The sequence below is a fragment of the Pleuronectes platessa genome, chromosome 11 (genome assembly GCF_947347685.1).
Source record: "Pleuronectes platessa chromosome 11, fPlePla1.1, whole genome shotgun sequence".
Lineage (NCBI taxonomy): Eukaryota > Metazoa > Chordata > Actinopteri > Pleuronectiformes > Pleuronectidae > Pleuronectes > Pleuronectes platessa.
Window position 1 is genome coordinate 4364922 of NC_070636.1, and position 13054 is coordinate 4377975.

General features: G+C 47.0%; 1 protein-coding gene across 4 annotated transcripts in view; it reads right to left on the minus strand.

Annotated features, from left to right (window-relative positions):
- The window catches only part of actn1 (actinin, alpha 1), a 51348-nt gene extending 40181 nt beyond the window's left edge, over nucleotides 1-11167 (minus strand). For all 4 annotated transcript variants that reach the window (XM_053434161.1, XM_053434159.1, XM_053434158.1 and 1 more), the window contains exon 1: nucleotides 10678-11167. In XM_053434161.1, coding sequence (XP_053290136.1) covers nucleotides 10678-10776 — 99 coding nt within the window. In that variant the 5' untranslated portion in view covers nucleotides 10777-11167. The remainder of the gene's footprint in view (nucleotides 1-10677) is intronic.
- Between the last annotated feature and the right edge of the window lie 1887 nt (nucleotides 11168-13054).

A 13054-nucleotide genomic window follows, 5' to 3' on the forward strand; every position in this document is an offset into this window, starting at 1 on the left:
CTTCATCAGCGTCATCAAGAATATGTTTATAATTTACAGAATCAATTTACATAGTTACAACAACTGAACAGGTAACAATATATAGAAATAGCCTATTAATCCTTGAACATTAAAGGGGACATATTATGGAAATTCCACTTTTGTAGTGCTTCTACACGTTCATTTGGGTATCTAGCATGTCTACCGTCCCAGAAACTCTGGAAAAAAACAACTCCCGCGATTTGTTGTGGTTCCTCTATGTCAGAAACGATACACTAGATAGCGTCGAATGGGATACGACCAGAATTTACGTCATAGTCTCGCTACACGGCCAGGCTCCACCGGCTCATGTGGAGAACATGTGAAGGTGAGGAGTCAGCAGGAGCAGTGGTGAAAACATAAAATCAAGTCCTTGCCGGTACTATTGCCCCAACATCGTTGTCCCCATAAATTAAACCAGCACATTCTCTGTTTCTTCATCTCTACTTTGCTCTTAAACATCTGAATAATTGTTCTTTAGATTCACAATATTAAATTCTTTACCTACATTCTTCAAAAGTTAAATAAAGGTTTTACTTACCAGTTTCATCAGTTGTAATATCAAAGTCTGCAAATGATGATAGAACGGTTGTTGTCATATTTTGGTAGTGGTCTGAAGTGGTGAAGTGGTGAAGGGGTCTCTACCGAAAAAGGTACTTTCATAACCTAAAATGTCTTTAGATCAATGGAACTAAAGTTCAATTGAACCACAATCAGGTCTTACTTAATTTTCCGGTAAATTTCCAGAAACTTTCCATGGGAAGTTAAGCTCGGGAATTTTGAGGGAAAAAAAACTACACAAATTAAACGCTGAACAATTAAACATCATTCAAAACTCTATTTTAAAGATGTATGGAATGCAGCACACGCTGCACGTTGAATTTTCAACCCTCCAATGTGCATTTATCTGCACTTGTGCAGATAATTCCCAGCATCCTGCACACTACAGCAGGGCTATTGAGGCCTGCTGTAGTGTGCAGGACTAGTCAGGTAAGTTTCGATGATATTACTGGGGAAAATATATTGTCATGCTGATTGAGGATTGTTCATCTGTGCATCTAGCCTATTTCTATTCATTTATCCATCAATTGTAAAATATTTTTACAGACGATTCCAATTGTTGTCCAACGATTTATATCTCTGGCATTGCTTTAGTGTTTTTTACAAGCTTTTTTCTCATCTTATTCTACAGAACACTTCCACATGCACTATCTCATGTGTGGAGACATTTCACCCTAGCCAATTTATAGATATAAATGTACTATTGATATAACTGCAGTAAATGTGTTTGAGCGATCACATCCGTCGAGGTATCCAAGCTGGAGGAGCTGGGCAATGACACATCTTGTGGGGATTTGAGTGTCTCCTCTGGTTTGTGAGCAGGACCAGCAGAAGGTCCCAGAGGTTTGTAATCACGACTGGCGGAAAAAAAAGGGAAGAAGAGGAAGGACCATGACGTCTGTCCTCCGTTGAGTTATTCTCCACCTTTGAACTTGTGCTTTCACGACATGGAATGACCAGCACCATCAGCTGAGCGGCCGAGCTGCTGTATCACCCGCCCTCCTCCACGGCCTGAGTCCACCCAGCAGCCACAGCACCTGCCAGCACTTCACACAGCTCAAGCCACTCCACTGCACCCCCCCGCTCGGTCCAAGGGCTCTCCACTACACGGCAACAACGGTGCAGGCGGGCGCTCCCTTTGTGCCAAGTTACCAGGGGTGGGGCCGTGGAGGGGAGGTGTCTGATACATCTTGTAATGGGATCTGCCCGGAGCACTGCGGAGTGGCTGCCTGTTTACTGTTGCAAATGAGGGTAACGTCGGGTTGGTGCAGACTAATCCTGCAGCCGGGAAACTGTGACATAAAACTAGCGCGCGGGGGGGGGGGGGGGGGGTGAGAAATGTCGGTCAGTGCTGGTTTGCTGCTGCAGAATCTAACTGTGCAGAGCGTCTCACAGGCAGCACAGAGCCAGCAGTGCGTGACGTCCCTGCAGCGAGTCAGCTCTAACTGACCATGAGCACCAGTGGACCACACGATCAATAGACACCACTGATTGAAATTCAGACGTTCGATAGGCTACTTGTCCCACTTTGGGGAAAGTGGAAGAGAGCAATGGTACAAATAGCCTTTGGCCTCGATTCCATCAGAACACTCTCTCCCCCAGGATCGAACTGACCCAGATGACTGATTGATTTGGTTCCAACGTTATCATCAAACTCAGTTCACACAAACAATCACTTTTACTCTACTTTTCTTCCCCCCCCCCCCCCCACCCCAACATCTGGCCACCTAGGACGACTGATTCACTGCTTTTAATTGACCTACTTGTGCTTTAGGTATAATTGGCTGCAATGTAAATAAAACCCTCAGAAACATCCTGTCTTCATAGTTAAAACATTACAATTAACTGTTTAGAGCACAAACAGCAAATTAAACAGACCCCCCCCCCCCCCCCCCCCCCCGTGTGTGCAGAAGAAGACAAACTTCCTGATAAGACTAGAGGGAGATTTTAATATGTGCAGGCGGGAAAAACTTCTCTTAAAAACCTCCCCCACCCACTCAGCCACATCCATCTCCATTGATGATGGTGCGAAGGAGCAAATGGAGACGGGAAAAAATGACAGAAGTAAAAGATAATGACCCAAAACTATCAAACTGTTTTTATGTAAAGTTGGGATTTGAGTTATTGGCCTGAAAAAGACACATTTACTCCCACTTCCCTGATTTAAATAGCGTTTCCTCGCAGGCCTACACAGTCAGAACCAGCCACATGATCCGAACCAGGGAGAAGTGCTCCGCCACATGGGAAATGATGTGTTGATAAATATCCGGCTGCAGCAGCAGAAGCTGATTCTGGATAAACAGAGGAAGAATGGGCACTAAGTGGTTAGTGGGAGCAATGGAGGCTGTGGTATGAACAGACACCAGGAAAAATAGAACTATATCAGGAAAAAATTCATAGAAAAGAAAAAAACATGGTGTTCATCAAACACTTTAGGATCACACTTTGTAAGCTTGATAAGTTGTGTCATCACTTAATTTACTTTTTATTGAGTATCAAGTGTATTAAAAGGTGAAATTCAGTATCTTATGTTATAATAATATTTTATTTACTTTTAAAATAGGAAGGTCTAAGCTAATGATAACATTTTTGAAGTAATGCCGCGTGCCATTATAACTTCCAATGACATCACAACCAAATAACCCAAGTTGATCCAGTTGCACAGGAGCAATGTTTACTGGCCACTGTTAGAAAAAACACTTCATAATAACGTGTTGTTGTGCATTTCACGCACAACAACACGTCCACAGACAGTAATTTGAGAGTCCTGCGTGTGGACGACACATTTAATGACAGACGTGCTAATAAACAGAACAAACTTCAGCTTTCACTCCTCTCTCCGACTTGAAGGGGGTGTTTCAGTTGCAACTTCCGACTCGGGGCTCCCTAAAGGAACCTAACTACCCTCACTGTTAATGACAGAGCAGTTTCTGGGGGGGGGGGGGGGGGGGGGGGGGGGGACGCACTTTAAGAGTCACTGAGGTCCCGTCACCGTCGTGGCTGCTGAGGATAAATTATTGACTCCAGGTTGACACAGGGACAAAAGATGGCCTCCTGAACACGCCGTCTTTGTGCAGAGACCTGAAAGCTCCTCTGTCTGAGCCTCTTCTTCCCCGCTCTGCCTCCACCCTCCTCCCTCCTCCCTCCCGGCCTGGGCTCCACCCATACAGCTACTGAATGGAAAGGTGCGCCCGCTGCCTGCTCTTACCTCGGTATCTGTTTACTCAAAGCTGCTTTCACTTAAACGAGACGCACTGCAGCTGCTCCTGTGAGGAGGCTTACAACTAATACACTCACATGTTCATAGACTCTGCGAGTACAGTGCGAGCCCCCCCCCCCCCCCCCCCCTCGGCTTCAAAGAGAGGCCTCGCAGCGAGCTCAGGCGCTGGAGAATGCATGTGGTTTGATTAATAGCATTAGCACAGGAAAGACCCGACTACGTCTGATTCCTCCCCATGTGGTGCAGCCAAATACCTCGGAAACATGCACGCAGATCCCCTATAACCCCCCCCCCCCAGATCGTATACTATTGGATACATGTGACCATAAGTGCATAGTGGTTCCAGACGTGGTCAAGGATTGAGCAGGTTTTTAACCCCTGCAATTTTAGCTCCACAGGAAATGCACCTTGACCCCCAAATCCCCTGGTGGATGTGGAGCAGGTCTGGAGTCTCCAGCTTCAAGCAAACTGTGGATACAACAGCGAACTCCAGACCGTGCAGGATGATTATCAATAACATTCCGAACGAAAACTCAGCAGTCAAACAAATCCAAACGGTTTTATTGACCTGAAAGCACAGAGCCAACTTCTGTGTACGTTTCTAAATTTGGAGCGTAAGCCTGAGAAAATAAGCTATTTGCATCAGGGCCCTGGCATTTGGGAGCTGTTCAGATAAGAGCCTGGTAATTGCTCACATTTGACTTTTCAAACAGTGAGGTCTAGAAACCCATGTGCTGTTCGCAGCTTGATGACGACAAATTATCTTTCACCTTCCTGGAACAAATAAAAGAAAGAAAGTATTCAACAGCATGAAAATGTTTTACAGCCTGAGAAAGACCGGGGGTTCAACCTTCTCTCTCCTGTAGGCCGGGGGAAGAGGTCGCACAGCAGGAACAGAGGAGAGGCTGCACACTCATTATTATTATTATTCCGTTGCTGTGAAAACAAAACCTCCAAGATAGAAAGTTACAACTAATCCAATAAGTGTTCAGTCTGTTCTATTTCCTGATCAGATTTATATAATTAAGATTGTTGAAAAAGGTTATTTTATTTTCTCGGACAACAGTCTAGGTGCAAAAGAGCTTATACGTACAAACTGCATACATGCTAACATGCTAACAAGGTTTACCATGTACACCAGTGGGACTAAGCATGCCAACATTAGCTAGCTAACCCTTAAAGGGACACCTGATGCTGGGAATGTGATTAGCTTTGCAGATATTTAGTCATAAACCAAAATGGTGACCGGATGATGGCGCTAAAAATAAAGTTAAGGGACCACGGATATCATTATAATTCATCCTTAGGATATCCATCAAATATTTGCTGGACACATAAAGACCAACATCACCATCAACACAGCCAGGCCTCTAGCACGGGTCCAGATCAAATGATGTGAAAGGAACTTCTCCCTCGTGTGTCTAGTAAAACAACTCTGTACAGGATCAATCTTTGTCAGCTGTCACATTGACTTTTCTCTGGTAAACACACCGGCACCAGTTCTCCATCAGCAACCACAGCCACAGCCCAGTGGAGAAGGAAACCCCCGCCCGAGACGTGGAGTCGGGTTGTGCTCGAGTCATTAGACACAGGTCGGGATCCTCTGACATGTCGCCCTTCGTCCAGCAGCTTCGGGCTGTGAAGACGAGATGGTTTCCTCCGGACTGAGAGCTTCTCATCAACAAGGTGTTTCGCTCAATTATGAAACGATCGAACCTGACGTGGTCACGCGGGATCGGATTACAGACGGAAGAAAAGAAGGAAGGTGGGCGGAGGTGGTTAGGAGAGGGAGCTTGGTGATGGTGGTTCACAGGTTTGAATTACAGCAGCTGTTGTACTCAAGTGTTTTAAAAAGTTGAAACGTTATGTTTAAAACTTAGATCTGTTTACTGGAGGCTATTCTGGGTGATGTCAAACCTTTGAAATCTATTTTCAGGCCATAACGCTGTCAACAAAATGCAGATTTCAAACAACACAATTTGCATCTTCAGTGGAAAATGTCAAATCAGGAGGGTCTCCACCTTTTATCGAACCCAGCAGGATGAGCTGGTGGCACATAACTCTCTCTGTGATGGGGCGGCTGGATGCTCCCTCGAGGCCGGGGGGGGGGCAGCGCGTGACCCCATCAATCTGGACAAACGAGACAGGGCCCGGACAGCGTGACCGGGGCGGCTGATTGGCTCGCCGGGGGAGCTCCTGTTGGGATTTACAGTCCAACAGCGTCAGCCCCGACAGCGAGCGGGCGCAGGGCTGTCGGACCTTTATTAAGATTGCTTTAAATTTTCTGACTTCATCCTACCTCAGCGTGTGGCAGCCACCCTGACGGAGGACTAACCACCTCCCGCCCGGGGAGCAGACACAAGGCTGCTCATTTCCCTGAAGCGTCTTTGAGTCAGACGGAGGTGCCATCTGAGACGCCAGGTCGATTCCCATGTCTCTTTTTTTTTTTTAAATAGACACTTTCTTTCTTGCTGAGAGTTCAGTGAGAGGTTAAATAAAAATCCTGATTCACGACTGGTTGAAACTAACCTCCTGACAGGAGAGGTTTGCTTAGCTTAGCATGAAAAGAGAAGAAGAGGGTAAACCAAGCGTGGCTCGGTGTGTAGGTAACAAAAGCTGCACCTCCACAGCTCATAGGCTAACATGACTAACCCCTTTGTTTGGTGCGTCCACTTTGATCTGTGCACGGAGATCTGCTGGTATTACAGGCCACAGAAGTGCGGACCAGACATTTTTTTTCCGGAGTTTCACACACGAGGTAAACGCAGCAGGAGATTGTTCGGGGGTCGGACACAAAACTACACAACACAACACAACACAACGAGAGAACGTCCAGAACATTCAGGAGAGCAGTGGCGCCTGGTTGAAAGAGCACATGAGATTTAAAGTCCGCTGCAGATTTATTGGGTTTTTGTTTACAGCACATCAACAATGGGGACACAATCAGATCATTGCATTCAATGCCTGTATCTGTAAATATGTTCTCCGTATGTGATTTATGTAAATATGTCAGTGATGTGTTTAAGTGTACAAGCTACTGGATGATCTAAATTTCCCACGGGATTAATAAAGTATCCATCTTTCTATCTATATATCTTCTCTCTTTTTTTTCAATTCCGTGTCCATCACATGCTAGAAACATCGTGAACACGCCCAGTTGCAGTTTGAGTTCCTGAAGTTCCTGAATTTCGATGAACGCCTGAAAGCAGCTTCAGAGAGTCTTATATTGAACTGATCATCTCATCGGCTGTAACATCAGCTAACACGGCACAAACTCTGTTGGCTGAGAGGATATGGGGAAAACAGCCCGGGACATCCAGACAGTTCAAAAACAGTGTGTCACTCTTCTGTGAGCTCATGTTTGAATGAAAAGAAGCAACATTTCAGCACATAACACCGTCAACAGGCTGGAGATCAGACAAACACAGAGAGCGGGGGGGGGGGGGGTTCATTATTTTCTCCCTGCTTTGTCACCGGCTGCCTGTGACGCTCTCCGTCTTTTGTTGCTACAGCGCTTGTGCAAGGTGCATCATGGGAGCGGAGGAATCTGATGACGGGAAGCATTTTTGCGAGGTGGTCAGAGCTGACATTACACATCCCCATTATGCAATCTGGTAAACAGCTGCAGTGCTGGAACTGGCCAAAACTGCGACGTCACACAGTCATTCATGAGTTGAGTCAGTTTCCTGGCGACCGAAGAACCTGTCAGATTCCGGGACTTAATAACTCCTGGGGCACACAGAACAGAACCAGGCTTGTTGTTGTTTCCTGATAATCAGTATTTCAGTGACATTTCGTCAGATGTAGGTCGGGGTGTTGGGTTTGGACGCCCAGAGAGCGCTGATTACTCGAAGGGGGGGGGGGGGGGTGTGAAGGGGTGACGAGTCCGATGAGTGATTCGCTTAGTGGGCATTTCCTGTACATCAGTCACACGACATGACAAGTTCCTACTGAACACACAGACTTTGATTACACCCCCCAGAACAATGAAGTCATTGGGTTAAATGAAGAGTCACGTCATGTTTCATTATTTAACCCAGTCACAGTCTACGTCTGTCAGAAATGATCATTTTTAGACACCAAGAAAACTAGAGAATAATTTTTTGGGGGCAGAAGTGAGCAGATCACGGATGTTATCTATGACCTGGCTTGTTCAGTCGGAGCAGGGGAATGTGGGTGTGGGTTGGGAGTGTTTGGGATCACGGAGGTTGGGGTGTGGGACGTGGGAAGTGGGAGGCGGGAGGTTTTCCAGGCAGCACCGATCCAAGGTACTGCAGCTTTTATCCTTATAAGGACAAACCTGGACAAATGAGCTACGGCAGCTAACACCTGAACGCCACCTTCCAGCTACCAAACCTGGAAACTGTGCTCGGAAACAGATGTGGCGTGAGTTTGCTTGTTTGTTTATCGGATGTGGGACAAATTTCTGCTTTGAGTAACCTCCAGGATCGTGTGGCTGAGACACCTGGGTCTGCAGAGACATTAAGATTCCAAGATCAGAGGATAGCAGCGCCTTTATTCCTGAGGGGTCAGGTTAGGACTTGCATCGGACTCAAAATATTTGAAGCACTCTCTGACAAGCTGAGTCTGTAGGCAGGGGAAGAGAACTGCTTAACATGGCCTGTGACAAAGTCCTCACCCTATACACAATATGTGCTTCTCTACTGTGTTTGGTATATGCTACCATTAAGGTCCAAATAAAGAGACTTTAACAGGTTTAAAGAAGTAAAAAGCACTGACACTGTGGTTTTCTCTGAGAGTCAAACAGGATCTCAAATGTTTGCCGCACAATTATCACTTCTTGACTTATAAATTAACGTAGAGAAGCTGATCGGTGTAGGTACACGTCCATCATCTAAAGGCCCAACGAGGCACCTCAGGAAGTTGTTTGATGCCTTTAGACACTAAACAGATCAGAAGAAGACATAAAGACGATTGTTTTCTCGATGGGGGGAAACAATGAAAGCTTTCCACATTGTCTGCTCATCAGCAGGAGCCTGGGAGGAATTGTGGTGTGTGTGTGTGTTATTCCTGTTTGTGTGTGTGACAGTTGACCCTCCCTGAGGCCGAGGACAGAGTTCAGGTTGTCTGTCCTCCCAGCCAGCCTGTGAGTGTCTATAGCGTCTCGTCAGGACTAAGAATAACCATTTATCTGATGAATAAAACATCGCTGCTGTCTGCGGGACGACAAGTTCGATGAGGGTCGTCCCTCAGGAAAGTGTGTCACCCTGACATAGCTCTGTGATCCCCGGCTGGATCAGAGAGGATGTGTGAACAATGGCTCCTTGAGCAACCTTTATCTCTGTTGGATGAAATGCTTTTAGACTGAAGAGGCAGGAGAGAAGTAGAAGCAGCAGATGATGTGAGAGGGAGCCCAGTCTGCTGTTCACACCTGACCTCGGCCCTGCATACCTTCCCTTTATTCCCCCTTGGTTTGCTTTTCGCCCAGTAGCAGCCTGCCGATGACATAATCCAGGAAACTGGGAGCCCGGAGCTTCGTAGAGCAAGAGAGAGAGAGAAACTTGGGGGAAAAGTTTTTCCAACAGCGAGCGAGTGGGGCCGATTATTACCATTTTTGGGCACGCTTGCTCCCATGCAAGCCCAGCCCAAACCACAGCGCTTACTCAGATTCCACAGAGCTTTTTTCTTTCCCCCCCCCCCCACCCCCCCCCCCTTTTTTTCTTTTTTCTCGAAGCAGAGGAAAAGTATGGGGAGTAGTGAAGAGAGGAAGAAGGCAGAGAGAGAGAGAGAGAGAGAGAGAGAGAGAGAGAGAGAGAGAGAGAGAAGTAGCACCTCTCTGGAAACAGACCATTCATACTCTAGTGTGGAAAAAGAGCAGCAGCTGTGGGACGCGTGGAGGAGATCTGGGCTTGTTAGGACAATATATGGATGTGTTGCAGGCAGCTCTGTGCAGGGGGGGGGGGGGGGGGGTAACCCTGTGCATGCCGGGTAACGAGGCTCACCTTCATGTAGGAGTTAACAGATGAATGAATTCAACTTTCAGACTCGTCAAGACACGACAACTATATATTTGCACCAGAAGGAGTCCGAGGTTTGGAATCTGTGCGTAAAAGCGCCAAATATATGCGACCCCCCACCCACTCACACACACATACACACGCACACACACAGACACACACACACACGCCATCCCCTGCTTGTTAAGCGTGGTCTAATCCACGTCGCATCACAAACCAAATGACAGGAGGGCTCAGTCACACTCACACACACACAAACACACACACACAATACGCAGTGGAGCGCATGGCTGACATCTGTTGCTCTGGAAAACGTGTGGGGGGGTGGGGGGGCGTCAAGTCCAGTTTTTAATTGTTTTTTTTCGTACCCCCTACCCCCCTTTACTTTACACTTATCCTCCTCCACCCCTCTATTCCTCCACTTATTCCTCTCCTCCTCCCGCTGCTGCTGCTGCAAAGATAATGGGTGGGCCTCCTCCTCCTCCTCTTTCCTCCTCCTCCTGCTGCATGCATGTAATTGCTGCTGGGCTACAGGATATTTCATAACACGATACAGGATGTGACTGAGACCCAGTGCGCGTAAAGAAGAAGAAGAAGAAGAAGAAGAAGAAGAAGAAGAAGAAGAAGAAGAAGAAGAAGATAACTTTTGCAGCTCAAGTATGAGAGAAATAATGATGAAGATGAAGATGGTGATGCGTAAAGTTAACAGCTGCTGTTGCCTGAGCTCGCGGATCAATCGATAGTCAAAGTGTTCCGCCACAGACCCCCCCATCCATCCATAATCATGATACTAATAATCATAATAAAGAGCTTTATAATAAGTACTAGTAGAATGATGATCTCCTGCAGCCATCGCACTTCCGCGCCGTCCCCACCCGGAGGTAGAAGGAAGTAACTCACCTTTCTCTGCTGCTTCTCCCAGGCAGGATCCAGCAGGAGATCCCGGTCCCAGTCGTCCTCCTGGGGCATGTACTTCTGATCATCGTCATACTCATCCATAGTACGCGTGTGTGTGTGTGAAGCGTAATGTCTGCGTGTGTGTGTGCGTGCGTGTGTGTGTGTAGATGGAAGAGAGACGCGCTCGACTGGTCTGCTCCGTCCCCGGTTCCTCGGCGAGGTGATGTTGGCGCAGCGGTGTGTCAGCTCCGCTCTGCTCCGCGCGCTCCCGTCGGTGAGTGGATGAAATTAACGGTCCACCCCCGGCTCTCTCTCTCTCTCTCTCTTTCTCTCTCTCTCGCCCTCTCTCTCTCTCTCTCTCTCTGGCTCTGGCTCTCTCTCTCTGTCTATCTCCTTCCCTCCTTCTTTTCCTCTTCCTCTCTCACTCTGCTCTGCGGGAGAACAGCCACTCGTCGGTGGGCAGGTCCAGTGTCGAGGAGCGACAGACGCAAAAAACTTCGCCTCAGACAAATTGAATGGATCAGCGAGGGGAGGTGGGGGGGGGGGGGTTGGGGGGATCCAGCGTGTGATTGGACGGCTCCGTGCCTCAGGACACGTCCCCCCTTCAAGCGGATTGGCCGGCTCGGCTGTCAGTGCCGAGGCTTTAGCGTAGGTTGATCCGAACATCTTGACTGCCAGGATACTTAGGAAGCGGTGGGAGGAAAGCAGAGGCCCGTGGAGCCAAGCGGGGCCCTCTGATGGAGGCATGTGGCCCCTGAGCTAAAGCTGAAGTTTTTACATTCTACAGGTTCTCACAGACCCACTGCAGGTGGAAGCACAACATGAATCTCGTAAGGTAAAGGGATAGGTCAACCAAAAATGAAACTTTACAATACAAATATAACGTGCCTCCATACTGCTTGAGTGTCCGCAAGCCTCGACATTCATATTCGACTGTAACAAGGTCATATACACGTGTTTAAAGCCTAAATGTCACTGATATTTTCCTACGAGGTGCATTCAACATCGTGTGTCTACGTCCGCTAGCTCCGCCACTTCTGGTTCCTTTCTGGGTGAACTATCCCTTTAATGTGTCGGTTTCATATACACTTCTTTCTGTCCTTTACGTTGGGCGCAAACACTCAAGCGAAGGTGAAGGTAGAACTGTTGGCAACACTGCCCCCTACAATTTTCAGCAGTACTGCTCCATTTCGTCCATCTCTCGCCGTATCCCTAAGATTTCCGGAAATGTACGAAGGCTCTGAAAATGGCTTTAAACACAAGTCAACAGTTTAATGTGCTGAAAAAAGAATAACAGCAACCTGGTGGTTTAATAAAACCAGCTGACTGTTTATCCTTTGTGGAAAACCTGTTGCTTTGGTAGTAGTACAACACAAAGTACTAATTTATGTATTTCTGTTTTCATTCAATTGTAATATACTGGCTTCATTTCTGGATAGTTGGAGGAAGTGAAGAGGGGTCGTCCATCTTTATTTAGTCCGTGAAATAAACCCATAAACAGGAGAAATTATAACAGATGTTATAATAATTTAAAGATATGATATATGGCAGTTAGTCATTCACATGAGCCACTTTCCTGCACTGAGGGATAATGACTTTCCTGTAAAGTACTCAGTTAGAGTAAAACCTTTGAGTGTTTCCTTCCGCCTGCAGACACCGCAGCCGTCCATTCAAAGAAAAGAGAAGTGAGCTCCTGTAAACACGTGAAGCGAAGGCCAGGTCCGTCTGCCTTGTAAGGTAAACCGACTCTCTCTCTCTCTCTCTCTCTTTCTTTCTCTCTCTGTTTCTGTCTCACACACATTCACACAAACGCACACACACACAGAGAGCAGTAAAAGATGCCGACACGGGATAGCCCTGACAGTCAGGAGAAAGTGGAGCGCTCTTCCATATATGGACAAACTTCCAACAGTGGATGTTTGGGAAAGTGATGTCACAGCCGGGGAGCAGACTGCCAGCTCACTGCCTGCTCGCTGGTCAGAGGCGGCTGAGCAGAGGAGCTGTGCACACAGAGCGACGGCAGCTCTGTGGTGATGAGCGTCCACTCTACTGTTCTCTGATTTGACACCATTTATGAACTTATATGATAATTCATGAATCACAAGATGAAAAATAAGTTATCGATGCTTTTGTATATAGGCTTGACATTGGACTCTAACTTAAAGGTTCAGTGTGTAGAGTTTAGTGACATCTAGTGGTGAGTGGTCACATTGCAGCGAACCTGAGACAGAACCTTTGGAAGACTTCAGTTGTCATAAAACCTCAAAACGTTTAGTTTGTCCAGTTTGGGCTACTGTAAAAAACATGGCGGCCTCCGTAGCGAGGAAAGTATTTAAATACAAAGGCTCATTCTAGGGTAAAGACAATGATTGGTAAAATC